The 22,203-nt window shown below is 42.7% G+C and overlaps 1 protein-coding gene across 1 annotated transcript in view; it reads right to left on the bottom strand.

Moving 5' to 3' along the window:
* The window catches only part of NEDD1 (NEDD1 gamma-tubulin ring complex targeting factor), a 61,212-nt gene extending 40,926 nt beyond the window's left edge, over positions 1-20,286 (bottom strand). Inside the window, exons 1-8 of the mRNA XM_065560866.1 lie at positions 20,154-20,286; positions 17,084-17,232; positions 14,495-14,589; positions 11,192-11,308; positions 9,012-9,152; positions 2,799-3,028; positions 2,098-2,299; positions 323-515 (exon numbers count right to left, since the gene is read on the bottom strand). Of these exons, the coding sequence (XP_065416938.1) occupies positions 323-515; positions 2,098-2,299; positions 2,799-3,028; positions 9,012-9,152; positions 11,192-11,308; positions 14,495-14,589; positions 17,084-17,216 (1,111 nt within the window). The 5' untranslated portion in view covers positions 17,217-17,232; positions 20,154-20,286. The remainder of the gene's footprint in view (positions 1-322; positions 516-2,097; positions 2,300-2,798; positions 3,029-9,011; positions 9,153-11,191; positions 11,309-14,494; positions 14,590-17,083; positions 17,233-20,153) is intronic.
* Positions 20,287-22,203: the final 1,917 nt, after the last annotated feature.

Here is a 22,203-nt window from a genome sequence, read left to right as displayed (position 1 = left end):
AGGACGGACCCAGCTTGGGATTGAATTAAGGTTATCTAGCAATGGGGCTGTTGTTGGTCAATACCTTCCTGATTTGTTGCAGCAGTTTGAAGGCCTGTGGTGAATGAGGTAGGGAACTGTGGGAAGAGAAAGGATAGTCTCATGGTTAAGGCAGCTGAATCCAATTATATACACAAACGTATACAAATAATATTTCATGGTGACATAATGACTTGTGAACTTTCGTTCTGCAAGGCTGGCCAAAGCATGTGAAGTATTGCTCCAAGATCTTTTTTTTCCACAAACTCAGATAATTTCCTATCCTAAAAACCAGATTCCTTACCTGTTTTGTCCTGAACAACATCTGCTCCTTTACTCTCAATTGTTGACATGGGCTGGGGTGAAACTGTAATTGGTGTGTTAGAGGTAAGATTTTTGATGATGCCAGTATTCTGAATTCCTCCAACATTACTACTCGCTTTAACATCTGTTCTTTTGGATGCTGGTTTATTTGAAGAACATTTATTAAAGCTGGACTGAAGAGAAATAGCAAATTTAAGTAGTTATTTGTGCTCCAACTTAAAGGAAAAAAAAAATATGCAAATTCTTTTTTCCTGTTTAAAACATGGACAAGTTTCACAAAATGTTTAAATTGCAAGAAATTGGTCTAAACAAATACAACCTCTCAGTTTCTGATAACAAGTAGGGAGTCAGATGTCTTCAAGCAAATGTGGAGAATGTGGGAGATTTTGTACTATTTCTATTAATATCGTGTGTGCCTCATTTTACCTGCTTGCTATTACTCTGCTTGACTGCATGGAGTTAAATCAAAAGGAGGCTGTTTGTTTCCCACTAACAGGAAATAGAACAAGAGCAGAGATAAAATACCTCCAGAGAGAATATGGAGGGTCCTTAAGGGAACCACGGAGAAGCCATTTAACAGGGAAATGCCCACAGCCTAGCTCCTGTCAGAGTAGTGGGTTTATTTTCCCGAGGCCTAAGACTAGGCTCAAAAGGGACACAAAACCATTAAAGACCCCAGCAGCGAGAGAGGGCCGGGGTAAGTGGGCAGGAGCAGCTGGAGAGAAGTCTCGGACCGAGGTACAAAGAGAAAAATGTTGCAGGGGTTGACTGTCTCTGCCAGGCCAGGAACAGAGATATTTGGCCTGTGTGGAACTTATCCAAAACTTGCAAGGAGAGAATAAAGTTTAGGTTAGAGTCACGAGCTAGGCCTTCTCTGTTAATTTACCTTATTTCCCTAATACACTGTTCCTGTTGACTAATAAACAACACTTTGTTTGATAAAGGTTGACTTGTGTTGCTGCAAACATTTTCTGATTATAAAGCTCCCTGAAGAGAAAACTTATGCAGGGAGCCAACTAAACAGGCCCCACTAGAAGAGTCACAGTGAGAAACTGGGATGCCGAAGCCCGGGGACTCAGTCTAAGGGTATGTTTACACTAGGAGCTGGGGGAGTGATTCCCAGGTCACGCAGACATACTTGCACTAGCTGTCATCATGCTAGAGCACTAAAAGTAGTCGTGTAGCCATGGTAGCAGTGATTGATGGCATGGGCTAGGCATGCCGTGTATGTACCGATGGGATTCAGTGGGGTTTGAACTCAAAATGGCTAGCCCGTACAACCACTCACCATGCTACCCCAGCTACACTTCTATTTTCGGCACGCTAGCTAAGTGAGCGCTAACATGAGTATGTCTATACAAGATGGAAATCACACATCCCACTCCAAGTGTAGACATACCCCAAGAGAGACATTGACGTGTCACAAGACTCCTCCTTGGGTGAAGTGGAGGCCCAGAACAGCACTATAGCCACACACAAAAAGAGTTTAAGACTAAACTTCACTCATGTTACACAAGACAACTAGCAATGCTGAAACTGTACTTAAGAATGAGAAGAAAATTAAATGGACAATGTATACAGTTAATGTTTGTTTTCTATACAATTTCTCTTGGTGTGTTGACAAATCTGATTCTCCTTTATGTTGACACTTGTAATACACTGACAGTTCAGTATACACATTTCTTTAGAAGACTTAAAGTTAACGGTTTCCTTTTATTAACCTAAGTCTGAGTGATAAAGAAGGAAATGCTTTACCTTTGAACAAGTGCTACTGTACTGAAGGCGTATACACTTCACAGAGGTTTTGTGAGCACTGACTGTTTTTACCGGTGACGTCAGCTTTCTTAGATCATAATGGTAAATTTTTCCACGGGACGAGCCAATAGCCAGGGTAGTGCCATCGGGCATAAAATCTACTGCTGTCAGAGGAGATTCAGCTACCAGAGTTCTCAGTAGTCTTCAGACAGGAGAAATATAGGAAGAGGTTATAATTAAAAAGACTTTTTAAGTCACTATTTTTATTTTTAATTAGACTTTCCCAACAGCACTGAAGAATTACAGCAAAACTATATAAACACAGATTTTTGTAATTCAGCTACAGATTTGCAATATATTTATTCTTCTAAGGACTGATCAAATACCTACATAAGTCAGTGGAAAGGCTCCCATTGACTTCACTGGGCACTGGATCAAGCCTTTGTGAAGCTTGTACACTTATACATTATCAAAATATTATATATACACACCCTAAAAAGGAATTTAACTGGAGCACAACCACTATTTTCTAGAGAATTCAATCTAGAAGCTATCATTCTTAATGTGGTCTGACTTTAAAAACAAACACTAACAACCTCTAATCACAGATAAATGTACTTCTTGGAGTTACAAGAATTGAGTCAAATTCACGTACAATCCACTGATAAAAGAATGCTTACCAAAAGTTACATAATCCTTACTTTTTACTTGACGTGTCATAAAGAATGATCCTTTTATCCAAACCTATGGTGACAAGTAGCAACTCATTGACAGGAGAAAAGCAGATTTCTGAGGCTGGAGCTTTGTGAGCATTTTCAAAATTATGGTATGGATTTTGACTATTTACATCCCACAGCGTTACAGTTCCACTGTCAGACACACTGCCCAATAAAGACTTCTTAAAGGAAGAATATTTCAAGTGTCGAATAGGCTGTAAAATAAACCAAACATGCATAATGCACTATTAACTTAAAAATTATTAAAAAATTAAATGCATACAATATATCTGTATATAAAGTTAAGGTTAAACAAGTCTAAACCATTCAGACCAAAAAAAGTCATCTGAATTAGGATCGCAAAAGCTGACATAATTCAACAGGCCATAAGTCAATAGACTGACATCATGTTTCTTAGACAAGATGCTTCAGAGGAAGGTGGCTTTAAAAAACAACCCACACACCCATAATGCATTTGGCCAGTATCGCAATGCAGTATGTGTGAAGTGAAAATTCCTTCCTGACCACTGTGCTGCTCAGCTTACACCACAGTCAAAAAGTGAGGGTTAAGGAAGCAGCAATAGAAACTCCTGAGAAAAGTTTCCTGCTTTTATGCCAATATCTCTTATAATTAAAGGAAACTTTAAAAAAAATGCCTGTATCATAAAGTTAACTATAAGGTATCAGTTGGTCTATGGAGCATGTGTCTAGACAAGTGAAAAGCAATATTATAATTTTACTAATTGCTACCTTACCAAGAGTGCTGAACTTTTTAAATACGCCACAGTGATAGGAACGTAATTTGGTAAAACATGATGAAGAGGAGGAGGAGGAAGTTATAGCTAGCATGTGATATAGCATTTGTAATCTAGGGGGAGAAGACTTGGCTGCAATGTGGGCACTATACATTAGTGTAAATACAATAACTGAGGAAATTCAGTTGACCGAGGCGTATCCTGTTTGTCTTTTAATTTTGCATGCAAAGTTCACCCCACCCCTCAGTGACCTCATGAATAGATGAGTTAGTGCATGATTTTAAGTCTTTGCTCTGAAGTGAATGGTGAATATGATCTCCATCAGCTTTCTGAGTACTGTCTCTTTAAAATGGAGAGAACTCACTTCACTGCTGCAGAGCCAGTTGCCATTTTGTGTTCAGATGCAGAAGTCTCACTCAGAGTGTGTCTTTCTTATGGAAACAAAGCTTGGGATTTGAGTGATCCGGGGGAAGTGTGTAATTCACATAGTCTCATGTGGTGCTCTATGCCCCTCTAGTGGAAGCAGGGCCACATACAGCCTTGGGTTATCGTCTGTGTTGACCTGCCACTACACAGAGATGGGGTGAGACACTTTGCCAGTGGGATTCACAGCTAGGGAAGGGTGCACTAGTGGTTAGACCCTTCTGCCCCAGCCCTCCAGCCCCTATCACTCCCTCTCCAGCTCCTGCCCCCACACCCTTATGCTCCTGCCCATGTTCATCCTTCCCCCACTCCTATCCTCTACCTTTGCACAACTCATCTCCCCTCATCTTCTGTTTCATTCTGCTCCTGTCCCTCTCCCCTCCTGCTCCTATCCTTCCACCCTCCCTCCTCAGTACAACTCTTCCCCCTCCTTCTGTTCGTCACCCATCTGCTCTTGAGTTAGGCAGCTTCCTGCTTAGGCACTAGCAAGGGAAGCATAGACAGCCCTGCCTCCTGGCCTCACAGCAGCCAAGAGGAGCAATTACAGGAAAGTCCTGCTTAGCCCCTAGAACCCTGGGCTCAAGCATATTTAACGCAGGCATAGTTAGGCAGTTAAATTGGCCAAAGATACCAACAAGTCTCTAAGGATGTGTGAACTCATATTTTTCAGAAACTCTAATCTAGACAAGTTTTCCTTCAAACAGCAAAAGACACATCCCTGACACTAGTGTGACCTCCCCACCAAGTCAAAGCTCAAGTCCCTGCTCCAAGCCACAGAGGTACAAGAGCTTTTCAATGAGACAGTAGTAAGTCACAGCAGCAGGAACAGGTGCAAGAGTGGACAAGCAGGGGCACGTCCTCCCCTCCCTCCCCCAAAATCAGCAGGGGCACAGAAATCCTTCAGGGCAGGGAGATCCAGCTCCTCCAGCTGCCAGGAAAGAGCGAGCTCCACCAGCCCTCGGACCACAGGTGAAGGTGGCAGAGCCAGCTCCTCCGGCCCTGGGGTGGGGAGCAGAGCCAGCTCCTCCGGCCCTGGAGGGCACAGAAAGTGCCCCTCCAAAAGCAGGCAAATTTTTATTCCTCTACACACCCCTGCACAGGAGATTTTTAGTTTCAAGCATGGGCAAAGCAGTGTATTTTCTCCTAATCATTCTCTGAAACAGCTGAACAATTTTATCTGAAACTTTCCAAAAGCATTCAGCCTGTGGCAGACACCCGACATGGAAAATTTCACCCTAACAGTTACAGTCTGGCAAAGTTATAAGCAACTGAAGAAAGGGTCTTGATCATGACACAATCTTAATTAAGGTGGTACAGCCTGCACCACATATGATGCATCCTAGCTATCAACACTTTACTTATAATTCCTAACACGACAAAGATTAAATTCAACACTATATCTTGGAATGAGAAAGGGCCAATAAAAGTAACACTAGAAACCCCTTACATTTAAAGTTTTGGCATTCCATTATAGCTTTATTACAAGAAAAGTCTTTCAGATATTGAACAGTTTGCAGAGTTGTCCAGGACTCATCATACAATTAGAATTTAAGAACCTTATCAAAACAGGCATGTCTGCAGAAAGAATGGAGCTTGTTTTTCATTTTAAATTAATTGGAAGCTATACAGGCAATTGGATTTAGTGTATCGGAACACAGGAATTGCCATACTGGTTCAGAGCTGCAGATCATCTAGTCTGGTGTCCTGTCTCCAACAGTGATCAGCACCAAATTCTTCTGAGGAAGGTTCAAGACACCCCACAGCAGACAGCTGTGGAATAACCTGACCCCCTTTTTAGCTCACCTCCTAATCTCCAATAACTGAAATTAGCCTAAACCAGTGGTTCTCAATCTGTTTTCCATTGTGAGCAATATATGCAGCTCTCTCTGTATCATATGGGCCGCATTCACACAATAGATGTACTACCTGTATGGCTCAGAGGATGGCACATGGGCCGCAGCTGTGTACTGACTGGGCTGCAAATGGCCTGTGGGTTGAGAACCACTGGCCTAAACCCTCTGAAGCATTAGATCTTCTCTCCCTAATACTCCTCATTTATCATTAATTATTGTAACTTTTGATATTTTTGCTATCCATATAAAACATTCAATCTTTTTTAGAATCTTGCTAAGTTTTTAGCTGCAACATTTCTGTGGCAATGAGTTTCACATTAATTTTAGTTATATATTGTGTGGGGGGAAAAAACTATTTTCTTTTATTGGTTTTAAATTTGTTTCATTGAACATCCCTTTTTTCATGTTATGAGACAAGGAAGAATCGATACTCCCAATCTACCTTTCTCTATACCAATTATTTTATATGCCTTTATCATCTCCCCTCTTATTCATTTCCTTTCTAAGATACAGAATTTCAATCGTTTCAGTCTCCCTTCACAAGAGAGTTTTTCCATACCTGTGATCATTTGTAACCCCTTGTCAGAACCCTTACTAACTCTACAATCTCATTTTTATGATAGGGTGCCCAATACAGCACATAGTATTCTAGGTGAGGCTGCACCACTGATTTATATAAAACAACATTCTCCATCCCATTCCTTATACAGCCTAGCATCTTGCTTTATTATTATTATTATTTTGGAGGGTGCAGATATACTGTCTACAGTGATGTCCAGGTCCCCTTCCTCAGTTGATACAGTTAACACAGACTCTCTCGTAAGTTATGTGAATAGTTTCATTTTTCTCTCAAATGTGCATTACTTTGTATTTATCAACAATGAACTTCATTTGCCATCATCTACCTTAGGGCTTGGCAAGTATAAAGTTCTACTGCCAAGACTTTAAAAAACTATTGCCCCAATTCAGCCCTGACAGTAAAACTTCTTTAATGTAGCAGACAAAAACATAAGATCCAATGGCTGGAGGTTGAAGATAAACAAATTCAGTCTAGAAACAAGGCACAAATTTTTAATAATGAGGGTAATTAGAGTTCAGCTAAGGATGCAGTGGATTCTCCATCACTTGAAGACTTTAAACATTTTTCTAAAAGATATACTTGAGCTCATCAACAAGTTATGGGCTTCCATGCAGAAATCACCTGGTGAAATTCTGTGGACTTTTTTTATACAGGAAGTGACACTAGTCTTAATGGTTCCATCTAGCCTTAAAATCTATTAAGACACTTATAAATAGTAACCATGTGCCTAACATTAAGTCAAGTTAGGCAAGTGTTTAAGTAACTTGCTGAACTGGGGCCAGAGTGCCCAGTTTAGCCTCTTATTCAGAAATGTAATGATTTCAAGAATGTTGAGGGGACAAACAAGGTAGATAAAGTGAGTGGCTGTGGAGCTCATGATTATCATTTCACTATATGAAAAGAATAGAAGCCATCACATATCTTCACAGATCCCCAGCTGCTCAAACAGCTAAACTAACCCTGTTGCTGGGAGAACAGTGCTAGGCATTCAAGATTTGAACAAATGTTTTCTTTTGAAACAGACTTCAATACATTCTCACACAGCAAACAGATAAAATCTAGTAGCGTTAATAAAATCTAAAAACAGCAGTTGAAGACTCTAGGATTAGATGGTCTACATACAGCTTAGTGCAAGAACATACAACTCAGTGCAAGAACTTAATTCTAATAATGCACATACATGTGAATTTACAGTCACAATTAGGACAATTCTTAGGTGAAATGCAAAGTTTTCATATCACTGAAAGCACTATGACCATGGGCTACGCTACTAAATGTAGAGCCTATAAAGTTTCAGATATTAACTGATCAAGAGATTACATTCCATTTTGCTGAATCAGGTGAAGACAAGCCACTTTTATAAAGTTAGTCTGGCCTCAGCTTCACAACAAAAATGCTTAACTTTCTGTAGTTTTTCCCCCTTAATAAGGGTCACCCCTCCTTAGCTAAGCCAAAGAACCTGTGCCAAAATCAAGAGGTACAATACATTGTTTACCCTGGAAACTTCACCTTTACAGAATTAGACCCTTAGGACTACAAATTCTTGGAGTAGGCACAGTCTTTTTTAAACTCTGTAAGAGCATTATATGTATGTTTAGATACTAATATAACTGTATAATCCTGCAATTCTCTACAAATTCCAATGAAAATCCAAACCAAAAATAAAACTATAGGTAAATAGGAGCAAAAAGATTTTAAAAGATGCAGTATATGCAAATAAACTGGAAATCTAAATAGCTACCATGTTACATAATTCCAAACAATTCCATTTTGACACAAAAACACAGCAATCAAGTACCCATCACAGTACCTCATTAGAAAATATTATAGGCCCCTTAGTGAGAAAGAGTACTATCTATATGTATGCAATTACCTTCATGTAACACCTACAATAACTTTAGCCATCTTCCGTCTAGTTGTCTGACCTCTTGATTTCATCTCTATCAAGAAAATGGCTATTCACTGTATTATTGCTAATCATCCTCAAGCACCGGAAAAGCAATCTGATCTCTCTTCAGTGAAAAGTTAAAATATACCTGAATAAATAGCAGCTACAATAAAGGCTTATCAATTTGGCACCTACTGAAAACACCACTTGAACAATGTAACCCAGCTGAAAGTTTTCCAGCTCCTTGTCGCTAGTTCTCAAATCCACATTTCCTGTTTTCACCGTTATGGTCTTAATGACCACACACTGTCCATAAATAACTGCCAAAGATAATCCTCAAGAAATGTACTTCAAACTTGTCCAGTTTTGACTCTTCATATTCTACTGCCTTCCATTTCTAACTGGAATAGAGCTAAAAGCCTCCATTATCATCCCTGTCAGTACATTTATAAATTTCCAGAAAGGAAATGGTAGGTTAGTAATTTAATAATCTTTTAAAATATTACTACTACTAGAGGCTATGCTGATTAATAAGCAACAAGAGTTCTTAACACATTTTTAAATTCACATTTATGACTTACAAACCTAAAACTTTACAGAACAAACGTTCACCATTTTACAATTGTGTAAAATATTCAATAATCTAAGATTAAACTCCAAACCCAAAATAGTTACTACTTCACTATACACATACTGTACCTGACTGCTACCATGACCAAAGGGAGTGCTGGATAAATTGGTAGTAACATTATGGAGAATAATTTCACCACTCATAGATCCAGAAGCAATGTAGCAATCATTCCAATTAAATGTTACACAAGTTACTTCATCTTTATGATCCTGAAAGAGAAACAAACAAACTAAAACAGAGTGCTGAAGAACGTTCTAGCAGAAGACAAAACGTTTTTTCCATGCTATTATAGAAATACTTCAGCTTCAGGCTTTTGTTTTGCCTCTTCTGTAACAAAGATGACTTTTTGCAAAATTATTTCAGGTTTAACTTGGGCACCCAAACAACTTGGATTTTCATGCTGATGTAACAAAAACTGGGAACCTTGATTTACCCGACACCTGATTAGATTTTTCAGAAGGTTCTTTTATAAAACCCAACATGTTCTTCATTAGAGTATCAACAGTATGTTAATTATATAATGTAAAGACCTCTAGCACACATAAATATCAAAGTAAAATCTTTCAGGGACAACTGCCAGTTTAACAGAGTTATATTAAGAGCAGTCTACTTTTGCCAGATTTCCCCCTTCAGTAGCTTTACTGTTATTGAACATATTTGCTCAACAGCTCTCTCTTTGGTAGTGAAGGCATCATCATGTCTTTGTACATTAAACTAAAATGTCCAGGTATATTCCCAGCCCAAAAAGTACACGTTTGAAACATGTATCCATTACCTGTAAAGAAAAACTTTTTACAATACTGCAGATATAAAAGTCTGAAAGTCAGGAAAAATCATAGTTAAGGTTCACAGCTATAGTGGTACATTTTTAAAGGGCTTGGTGGATGGATGACTGGCACTGATATGGGATTAGAGTTAAGGATGCAGCAGAACCTTAACTATGATTTAAAGATCAGGCAAAACTTTCCCTGATTTTAATTAAGAAAAGCCATGACAATCTTAATACCATGTGTCTGAATTTAATATTATAGCGGATAATAAAAAGCTATTAATATTCCTAATATGAGGAACCTCCCCCCCTCCAGAATTTAAGATTACATCATAGATTGTGTCTTTTATTTTATCTTGGCTTCCCATTTGCAAGACCCAAGCCAAAGTTCCTTCAAAAATTACATTCACAGATTTAAGATACGTCTGCCTGGACAGACTTTATGATGCATGCAGACTATCCTGAAGACTCAAAGGTTTTCAAGAAAAGTGCGGACTTTAGATTCTACAGACATTATAAAGCCCTTAGCAAGTGACTGCAGCAGTCACCCATACAGCCTTTTTCCTTGTCAACCTCCACTGCACCGAGGCTCTAGTTGCAAACAAAAGTACAGATAAATAAAACAAATTTGAAGTTAGTAGAATGAGGTTTTTTTGAGCAGTGGTTTTTATTTAATTCCACAAAATAAAAACTCATTTTCAAACATTCATAATGACAAAACATCTCAGTTGATTAACCGGACCCTTTTTTTTTTGGGGGGGGGGGGGGGGGGAGAGACAGTGGAGAGGGTAGGAAAAGGGAAGGCAAGTTTGGTAAAAAGCAAACAAGTTACATCCTTAATTATGGAGTTCATACTTCTGCAGCTCAATAAGATGTCATGGAAATAAATGAGACTAGCACAGGGTTTTTTTGCATTATGGCTTCACTGTAGGATTGAGAATCCAAAATGGACTGGTAACGGTGGGGGGGGGGGGGGGGAGTGGAAAATGACCTTGCTCTAACACATACTTTTTCTCATTAAGATGCCAAACCTGACAACACACTTTCATACATGCTTAAAGTTAAGCACATATCGGAAGTTATGTATGTCCTTTTGTATTTGCAGGATCAAGGCTGTAATAAGGCAGGAATAATAGAAAGTGCAGTTCTTGAAATGATTTGTTTTAGGACTTGGCTATTTGCCAGTTTCTTCCAATATGAAAAACCCACTTAAAACATTTTGAAATCACAAAGTTTGTTATTCCGACCTTGATCTTGCAGAGACTTACACATGTGCTTAACTTTAGGCCCTATGAGTAGCGTCCCTGATTTCAACTGAGCTGCTTATAGAGCATGAAATTAAGCATGAGAGAGTCTTCGCAGGATCAGGGTGGTAAATTGTAGCTTGTTTGCTCGCAAGATGGTTAACAAAAGCTAGAAAATATGGGATCTACTTTTTTTTCTCTGTTAACTATCAGAGCCAAAAGAAAAAATAGTTACCTTAAGGCTTCGATGAAGTCTTCTAGACTTTAAATCCCAGATTTTAACAGTGTTATCAAGGCCTCCACTGACAATATGCATAGAACTGGAATTTAAGCTCACACATGTCTGTTTTGCCTGGTAAGAAAATAGGGATAAGAAATGTTTATTATTGCAGACAGACATTTTTATATATATATATATATATATATATATATATGGTGTGTGTATCTCATGTAAATACTCAAGAGCTTAATCTTTATCAATACAAGCAACAGTCCCACCGACTTCAATGAAACCACTGGTGCACCCAATGATTACTTATATATTATATGTCATTACTTTTACTTATATATGTTAATTTACAAATATTAAACTTATCATATGGCCTCAAACCTCTCACTCCACCTTTTCCCCCTTCCCATTTATGTCGCCACCACCTCGGTTTCCTTTATTTCAATATGCATTTTCCCTATGCAGTATAGCTCCCAGAAGTGATGCCATACCCCTCTAGTCTCTCACAATAGCTACTGTGCACAAATGGGGTAAGACTTTCAAAAGCAAATTCCTTTAAAAGACACTGCAAAGCTGTCTAGGTCTCCAAGTTCATATTCTTTAAACATTACAGAGAATATTATAGTAGCAAGCCTTCCAATTCCACAAAGTGCTTCTTTTTTAAAATAATCACTGCAGCACTGAATTGGGGAAGAGGGGGGGTCGCCACTCTTAATGACACACCTACACTGAAGAAAGAAATGTATTATTATTATTATTATTAAAGATTCACTTTGAAGTTCTTGGGTCTGGGAACACTAAGAAGAGTCCATTTATTTTCCATCAGACTCATTCTAATCATTGGCATCAAGGAGTTAAAAATAGCTATGCTGTATTTGGATGTCTAAAAAACAGACATTTTCACTGTTATTTCACCAGTATTCCTCCAAATAAGTAATAGCCCAGCCTTTATACACTTCTGTACCATTATTTTAGTTTCCATCAGGATTTAGTAAGGTTTTTGATGCTGTCTTGTATGACTATCTCATAAACAAACTAGGAAAATACAATCGGGGCAGGCAAACTTTTTGGCCTGAGAGCCACATCGGGTTTCTGAAATTGTATGGAGGGCCGGTTAGGAGAGGCTGTACCTCCACAAACAGCCAGGCATGGCCCGGCTCCCCCCCACCCGCTTCTTGCCTCCTGACGGCTCCCCCAGGACTCCTGCCCCATCCACCCCTCCCCACGCTCTCTGTCCCCAGCCCCTGGACACCCTGCCCCATCCAACCACCCCTTCTCCCTGACCGCCCCCAGACATCCCACCTCTAACTGCCCCCTGCCACTCCATCCAACCCCTCCTCTCCTTCCTGACTGCTCTCCTCCCTCCACCCCCCCAAGATCCCTGCTCCCATTCAACCACCCTGTTCCCCACCCTCTGACCGCCCCGACCCCTATCCACACCCCCGGCCCCTGACCATCCCCCGAACTCCCCTGCCCTCTATCCAACCCCCTCCTCCCCTGCTCCCTGCCCCGATACCGCGCTGCCTGGAGCACTGGTGGCTAGCGGCGTGGCTGCACCAGGACAGGCAGCCGCGCTGTGCAGCACACAGCACCGGGTCAGGCCCCAGCCCTGCAGCAGTGCTCCCCGAGGAGCTCGCTGCTCCGCTGCCCAGAGCATTGCGCCGGTGGCAAGGCGCACTGAGGCTGCAGGGGAGGGGGAACAGTGGGGCAGGGGCCGGGGGCTAGCCTCCTGGGACAGGAGCTGGACAGGACAGTCCTGCGGGCCGTAGTTTGCCTCTGATCTAGATGGCACTACTATAAGGTGAGTGAATAACTGGGTGAAAAACCATTCCCAGAGAGTAGTTATCAGTGGTTCACAGTCAAGCTGGAAGGGCATATCGTGTGGAGTCCCGCAGTGATCAGTGATTCAACAAGGATTTAGATAATAGCCTAGACAGTACACTTATAAAGTTAGTGGATAATACCAAGCTGGGAGGTGTTGCAAGTGCTTTGGAGGATAGAATTAAACTTCAAAATGATCTGGACAAACTGGAGAAATAGTCCAAAGTAAACAGGATGAAATTCAATAAGGACAAATGCAAAGTACTCCACTTAGGAAGGAACAATCAGTTGCACACATACAAAATGGGAAATGACTTCCTAGGAAGGAGTACTGCAGAAAGGGATGTGGGGGTCATAGTGGATCACAAGCGAAAAATGAGTCAACAGTATAACACTGTTGGGAAAAAAAAAAAAAAAAAAAAAGCAAACATCTTTCTGAGATGTATTAGCAGGAGTGTTGTAATCAAGATACCAGAAGCAATTCTGCTCTACTCCATACTGGTAAGGCCTCAACTGGAATACTGTGTCCAATTCTGGGTGCAACATTTCAGGAAAAATGTGGACAAATTGGAGAAAGTCCAAAGGAGATCAACAAAAATGATTAAAGGTCTAGAAAACACAACCAATGAGGAAAGATTGAAAAAATTGGATGTGTTTAGTCTGGAGAAGAGAAAACGGATGGGGGGAAATACGATAACAGTTTTCAAGTATGTAAAAGGTTGTTACAAGGACAAAGGAAATTTTTTTTTCTCTTTAACCTGTGAGGATAGCAATTGGCTTCATCTGCAGCAAGGGCAATTTAAGTTGGACATTAGGAAAAACTTCCCATCCAGGTAGTTAAACACTGGAATAAATTTCCTATGGTAACTGTGGAATCTTCATCATTGGAGGTTTTGAAGAACACCTGTCAGGGATTGTCTAGAGAATAATACTTAGTCCTGCCTCGATTGCAGGGGACTGGACGAGAAGACCTCTCGAGGTCCCTTCCAGTCCTATGATTACAAAAGCAACAGTAGTGCAGAACCTGATTATAACAAGTTAGCACTCCAACACAGTTTACTCAAGCAGCCATGTCAGAGTATTACTCTATAAGTGGGTCTCTCTCTCCGGCATAGTAAGTTTTATAATGTATATGGGATGGGACCTAACCCTTGTTACAAAAAAATTGAGTGATTTAACACACTCACACTCAAAACAGCCTATAGTCATGACAACCCAGTAAAAAATTAAGCCTCATTTTCTGCTCCTGCAACTAGGTAGCAGTTACTGACCGATACATTGTGTTGTCCCACGGAACTCGAGTTAATAAACTGGTAACAAGCTAAATACTATACATGTTGCTCAATTTTCTGATACTTGGCATTGTATGTCATAACCTTAACAGTACTTAATTATAAGTGGTATCTAAATAAAGTTGTAAAAGAAGTGAGCAGAGCAGACATAATGCAAATACGAGACAGAAAAAACAAAGCCACAAGTTATACTTACCCCTTCAGCTAGTTCAAAAAGTGGAACAGGTTTACTCTTACAGCTTGAAACAACTATTTTATCACCAATGGTAGATGCAGTGACCAGAAAATTATCTGAATTGGGAGTTAAGGACCATAGAATATAGATCATGAAACTTTGTACAGCTGCTGGCAAGCAAGTGTAGGTACTACCCATTATTGTACCTGTTCAACTTTATTGGCTTAAAGTACAATACCTTGAAATGACATCGCTGCTTTGAAACATTGCTCTTTGAAGGGGGGGGGGAATAAAATGATATGCTTTTGATCCTCTTTTATGGAATTTCATTAAGCAGCTGTTATGTAAATAGTTTGCCTTTTCCTGAAGTAGATTCTCCTATATGATGCCACGGCCCCCCAACCCTAACAAAAAAATAAGGCAAATTTCGGGGGGGAGGGAGAGAAGGGTATCTGGATTATTTTTGTTGGTTAAATCTCCACCCTGCTAGGCTGCCTACCCTGACAATATTTCTCTCCCATCTATCCCCACAACATTTTCCCCCTCACTTCTTTTAGGCTCCATCACAACTCTAGCTACCATTAAACAAAATTCCAAGCAATGTTTGTTACCGTTAGTAAGCCTAGAAATCTAGAGAAAACCCCTGTTCATGACAATCACTAATCCAATTCAGTGTGCTGTTCCTAGAATATAGCATAGGTTACTGTGGTTTAGTTTCCAGTGGTCTCCTTCTAGATAGGGAAACCATGCAATACTTCTAATAAAAAGTTATTTTGTGTTTAGAATTATGAAAATGAGTATTTTAGGTATCCGTTGCAGACACGATAATAAGCAGAATCAGATTACAGTACAAGTACTGTGAAAGGGAGATCATTATCCCATAGTTAATTTTAATATGAAATAAGCTTTACCTAAACCTTTTGAATGACGAGAAAACTCAAACTAGAGCCCTTTTTTGGGCTTAACTAACACCAGAGTACATTAGCAACTGTTGCAGTTATCATGACCCCAATGCCAATAAGTCTTTTGTCACCCAAAGTAGCTTATTAAGGACAAAAGATACTCTGGAGCAAATAACAAAGATGCAAAGTTTATCTTCACTAGCTGTAGCATAACAAAACTCTTTAACAGCTCAGGCATACAAAATAGTAAAAACAGCCTTTGACATAAAACAGATATACAAGATGGCATTCACCACTATGCTCTTCTCTCAGAGCGTTTGCAGAAAAGATGATAGATGAGTAGCAGGATAAAATACACAGGATCAAGGTGGGTGGAAATGGGAGAAGTGTAGCATCTTTTCCCCTCCATCCTACCCCAAGGAGTGCAGAGTGCCCGACTACCCAAACTTGAAATAACCAGAGTAACTATCCCCCCTGAGACACGTGTCCCGCTTATAGCCATCTCCAGGGCAGTGGATATGAGGATTAGTAACTGAAGTAAACAAATACAAAACTAGTTAGCTGGATTTGTAACCCAAGAAAATTAAACCTCTCCTCTTAAAATGGTGAAGCAGCCCTCTGCCATCTGAAAAAGCACACACATATGGCATTGGGGATGGGGGAAAAGTAATTCCCTAGTTCTGACACTGAGTTAACTCAACTTAAACTTGCACACAGAAGTATGATTTTTGCCATGTATTATTGTTACAAACACCACCTTAGATTAAGGAACAACTTAAATATTTTTTCCAGTTTGCATTGTGTATTTGATAGCACTTGTAGACAGGCAGTTCCAAGATTTCCCACACAATTCCCCTCTTTGCTTATATCTACCGTTGCTATCTATCTATACCACACAGAAACAAAGGACAAAAATATTATTTTTTAAAAATTAGGAAAACCTGGTTGTAAAATCCTACAAAGATTGGCAGAGGGATTCAGAGGCAGGTGTAGTAACTAAAATACTTTAGTTTTGTTTTAAATGGTCTAGAATTCAAGTTGACTATATCCCTTCAGAGCTCTGGGTTAGTATTTGCACTATATTAGTCAGTCTTTTCCTCAATCTATACTACTAAAATCCTCATCCACACCTTCGTTACTGTAACCTTCGCCTCATCTCTCTCTCACACTCAATTTAAACCTCAGGGGTTCGGGACCCAAAAGAGCCACGGTAGTGTGAATTCATGGTTTCATTTACTATAGTACTATATATTCATATTTAGACAGTATGACAGGGAAAATATTTTTTTATTAAATGTGTATACATTATTCTCACAGCAAAATGACTGACCAAGTATTATTTTATCAACTACAATTGGTTAACATAATAAAAGCATCTTGATTGGTTAATAATAAAAATCACTCTGTGTTTTAATATCATGTGCTGCAAAGAACCACAGGACACACATTACAGAGCCACTTGTGGCTCGCAGGCCTCAGTCCAAGTATCACTGATTTAAACAGTTTAGTCTCCCATGTAATCTCATATTTTATTCCTCAACTCTAAATATTTTCTGCATCAGCGTACAAAACCTTTGCCTAAAACTAAAAAAGCAGTTCTTCAAATCAAGACTAAATGAAAATTGACATTTACATATACTTTAATCCAGAAGTTCAATAGAGTTTTGCAGAAATGCACACAGTACCAAACTGACACAGTAAAGGATATTATTATTGCCCCAACATAGTGAGTTGACTGAATGTGAAGTATGTGGGTTGAACTGCTCCACCACTGTTATAGATGAGGAGTCCCATATTTTAATATCATCTCCTGATGAAGCAAAACGGATGCTTTCCTGCATGGCTGCACCTATAGGCCTAAAAAAAAGCATGGGGGGGAGGGGGGGGGAAGTCAGCTCCAGTTCACTTTGTATATTAAATTAAAGGGAAGGATTCTATCCACAGTTACTTACAAGATTTCCTTGATAAAATGACAAATTAAAGCATCAAGCTGACATTATACAAACAGTCAAAAAGACGGAATTTGTAGCCTGTGATGTTAAATCTGACTGGCTGATAACTCTCAACTGTTCAGGTTGAAGCACTACAAATGGTAAATTGCTGCCCTCCCCTCTCCCCAGCTGCCATCCCCATTCCCACCCACCCTCTTTTAAATGCTTAATTCTTTAAGTTCATAACAGCTTCATTCTGAACCATGAGTATTTTCAGAGACCTGTTTTGAAAAACAGCAGATGGAGCTATTCAGGCTAAAATAAATGAATTGTTCCAGCAAGGATTGGAAGTTTGAACTGTAAGCACTCCAGTGCCTCCCCCATCCCAGATCATATAAAGAGATGGGGGGAAATCTTAATCTGTGGTTTTAATGACACAGATCATTCAAAAGAATTTGAAGTTTCTAATTTACTGTCACTACCAATGCTGTTCGGTTTTGTACTACATTCAACTTCCACAATAAAAACAGACTACTTGGTTTCACTTTTGTTTATAAAAAGTTTCCTTTTCAGCAACTTATGCAATAGCATTTTCTTTTTTGATTTTTTATAGAAACATTTCCATATGATCTTTGGTTGTTGTGCCTAAACAAACGGATACTTTAACTTGATTCAAATTATTTTAAGAAAACCCACACATGCAAAATATGGAGAAAAAAAAGTTAGACATAAGACTCAAGGCCCATGACACTTGTATTCATTTAAGAGTGCCTGGCACAACAAACTAGCAACAGACGTACTCTGCCTACTTAAAATTTTCCCTGTAGTTTTAACTGAATTTCATATCCTTTTCCCCTGATTAGCCTAAACTTTGTACATGTGTAATGAAGTGTTGCTGTGTATTGTTTAACAGCTGCTGGATTTCACCCAATGGGGGCTGCGCTTCATCATAAGAGACAGAAAGTGGTGGTCTTTTTAATACCGGAGATTGTGTATATCTGTTAAGCATGCAAACTGCTATTTAGTCTTTCTAGATGGAAGATGCTATAAAAGCAAGTTATTATTCCTGTTAGTCAACAGAGATCTCAACACTTTTTGTTGTAAATGGAACAATACTTCCACAATTTGATAACTAGCATGCATTTTCCTTCAGTTATCCCTGCCACAGCAATATTCCCTCTTGAAGAAAGAACAGGAGTACTTGTGGCACCTTAGAGACTAACAAATTTATTAGAGCATAAGCTTTCGTGGGCTACAGCCCACTTCTTCAGATGCCCACGAAAGCTTATGCTCTAATAAATTTGTTAGTCTCTAAGGTGCCACGAGTACTCCTGTTCTTTTTGCGGATACAGACTAACATGGCTGCTACTCTGATTATTAGATCAAGTTCCTCTTCTAATTTCTACTAGAGATGGGCCCACCTGGAACACCAGAACCAAACTCTCACAATCTGAGGGTATGTCAATGCTAAAGCGCCACAGCTAGGCTGCTGCAGCTGTAGCCCCATAGTGGTGCTTCCTACAGCCTTGGGAAGGATTTCTCCCTCAGCGCAGCAGTAGCTAGGTCCATGTAGGGTTACCATACGTCCGGATTTTCCTGGACATGTCCGGCTTTTGGGGGCTCAAATCCCCGTCTGGGGGGAAATCCCCAAAAGCCAGACATGTCCGGGAAAATCGGGAGGAACGGAGGGCTCGGCGGTGCTCGGCCGGGACCTCTGGGGCTGGGGTCGGCGGTGCGGGTCGGCGGTGCGGGGCCGGGCCGGGGCCGGCAGTGCTCGGCAGGAGCCGGGGGTGCGGGGCCAGGGCCAGTGCGGTGCCGGGAGCCGGGCCCGCGGGGCCGGGCTGGGAGCCGGAGTCGCGGCGCCGGGAGCACGGTGCCAGGCCGGGGTCGCAGTGCTGGGCCGGGGTCCGGGGTCGGGCCCGCGGGGGCGCGGTGCTGGTCCGGGGTCGCAGTGCTGGTCCGGGGTCGCGGGGCCGGGGTCGCAGGGCCGGGCCGGGAGCCGGGCCCGCGGAGGAGCAGGGGGCGGAGCGTTCAGGGGAGGGGGCAGAGTTGGGGCGGGGAAGGGGCGGGGCCGGGTCCCCATAGAGTGTCCTCCTTTTTAAAAACTAAAAGATGGTAACCCTAGGTCCATGGAAGAAATCTTCCATTAACCTAACTGAGTCTATCTACATCAGGGGTTAGGTCTGACAATTTTCACAAGCTCAGCGATGTAAGTAGGTTGATATAATGTTTAGCTGTAGATCAGGCCTAAATCTCAACCCAGTGGGCTCAGGCCTTTCACCGGCTTTACATAAAGTTAAGCCGGGTTAATGCTGAACGGGGGCCAGTTTTCAAAGTCTGCAAACTCCACCCGCCGTGACATTTCAGCGACGCCCCCTACGTGCAAGTCTCGGTCCCCCACCCCGCCGGGCCTGGGGCTGGTTTCGAGCACGCCCCGGGCGAGGTCACCCGGACCATGCCGCGCGCCGCTCTGGGAGGGGGGGGGGGGGGATTTTCAGGGTTAAACTAGGCTGCAGCCCCCACCCGCTCCGGCTGCTCCCCCCGGCTCCCCATGGGGCGGCCCCGGGGCTACCTGGAACTTCGTTCGTGCTCCCCCGCCCCCTGGGGCTTTCACCTGCCGGCGAACCGATGGACGGTGCGGACCGCAGAGGGGACTGGCCCCGCCCGGCTCAGCGGGAGGGAGCCGCTGCCCAGGTAACAGGCACCTGGCCCGACAGCGCTCAGACCCCGCCCCGCGGCCCTTTCCAATTGGCTGGGGCACCCAGGCTCAGAGTCCTCTACAGGGTCCGACTCATGGTTCCAGCCAATGAGCGTTGCTAGCGGCAGCGAGCCCCGCGACACACTTACCGGCGGGCGCCCGCCCACCCCTTCTCCCCAGGCGCGGGGCGGCGACAGCGGAGTTTCCGCGCCTCTTGCAACTTAACAGCCCGTCCCAACAGCCACCGCGAGCCCCCTCCCCCCGCCGACTCCGTGTACGGCGGCCCAGAGAGGGCAAAAGGGGTAGAGCGCGTTCGCCTTCTCTTACCGCTCCGGCAGCGGGGCGGCGCCTGGCGGGATGCGGTTGTGTCTGGGCTGTACTGTAGCGTAGTAAACGGCTCCGCGTAGTAATGTGCTACCGGTAGCGGTTATTGATAGGTATAGAGTGTAAGACACTGCTATGGTAGTGAACTGCTACCGGCTGTAGCAAATGCCTGCAGGTAGCAGTTTCTTGCACTATAGTGTATGTGAAATTGCTACGGGTAGAAACGTTCTATCTGTAGCAGTTATTGATACTATATTGATACTCCAGCCGCGGCTGCTCTGCTCCTCCCCGACTCTTCGGCTCTGTTTAAGAGCCGAGCTGCCCAAGCGCTATGGGCTTCAGGCAGCCCCCTTGCCTCCGGACCCCAGCCGCCGGCCGGGCACTTCCCCTCCCGGGCTCCGGCGGCGCAGGGTCCGGAGGCATGGGGGCTGCCCGAAGCCGGTAGCGCTCGGGCTGCCCGGCTCTTAAAGAGAGCCGAAGAGTCAGCGGAGGAGCAGAGCCGTGGAGGCTCTGCACCTCCCCTGACTCTTCGGCTCTGTTTAAGAGCCGGGCATGGGGGCTGCCCGAGCGCTACCGGCTTCGGGCAGCCCCCATGCCTCCAGACCCTGCGCCGCCGGAGCCCGGGAGGGGAAGTGCCCGGCCGGGGGCGCAGGGTCCAGAGGCAAGGGGGCTGCCCGAAGCCCAAGCGCTACCGGCTTCACGGTTTGCCGGGCAGCCTCCAGACCCTGCGCCCCCGGCTGGGCGCTTCCCCTCCCGGGCTCCAGCTGCGCTGGGGAAGCGCCGGCCGGGGGTGCAGGGTCTGGAGGCTGCCCGGCAAACCGTGAAGCCGGTAGCGCTCGGGCAGCCCTTTCCCCGTGGCTGGGAGTGGGAGGGAAGAGGGGGCGGAGTTAGGGCGGGGAAGGGGCGGAGTTGGGGTGGGGAAATGGGCGGGGCCAGGGCCCGTGGAGGGTCCTCTTTTTTTATTTAATAGATATGGTAACCCTAAGCTACACCAGGTGGCCTTTTTTAGCAAAGTAGGACCTGTTGCTGCTGCAGATAGCACAGTCCTACAGATAGCATTTTCACACACACAAATGTGTAAGAAACTGCAAACTGTAGGGATGTGCTACCTGTAACACTGCAATCTGATGAAGCTAATTCCTACGGGTAGCAGTTTCTCACACCAGAGGTAAGTGAGACTGCTATCTGTAGCAATTTGCAACCTGTAGATTCCTGGGGTAATCATTATGTGTTTGTGCATTCCTTCAATAAGCCACTAACATTGTCTGGCCTCGTTCAACAGAGCACATTTGAAATACAGAGACATGGTCAATATTTCTAGCCTCAGATACAAACGTTACATGCATACAGATTGGATAAATACAGTTAATAGGTCTTAAGTTTTGCAATGATACCCCACATCAGCCATCTTGCATAAAGTACATATTAGCTATGTCATATCCATATCATAAGCATATTTTCATAAAAAATATAGAGTGTCCAGTACTTCAATTCCTTCAATTGATATGCTCATTAGTTCATTCACATGATCAGGCAGAAGGCGACTTCTTTCAGAACACAAAATTCTATTCAATGATGAAAAAGAACGCTCAACTGTAGCCGTTGTGACTGGAAGTAGCAAGAGATGAATTCCTACTTCTTTCATCCCAGGAAACATAGCCCAAAGATTGGGTTGAGCCACTAGTAGTGATAAAAAAGAAGTTGAAGTCAAATCTTCATTCATTCGTCATCTGATATTCCACTCTGTGTTCAAATTCTCTATTCTGTCCTGATCTAGGGTGACCAGACGTCCCGATAAAATCGGGACCGTCCCGATATTTAGGCATTTGTCCCGCGTCCCGATTGATCTTCGGTCGGGACGCTGCACTCCGCTTT

This window comes from Chrysemys picta, chromosome 1 (assembly GCF_011386835.1).
Source record: "Chrysemys picta bellii isolate R12L10 chromosome 1, ASM1138683v2, whole genome shotgun sequence".
NCBI classification, from domain to species: domain Eukaryota; kingdom Metazoa; phylum Chordata; order Testudines; family Emydidae; genus Chrysemys; species Chrysemys picta.
Note: the sequence above shows the minus strand (reverse complement) of the source record. Positions and strands in the feature narration are given on the sequence as shown.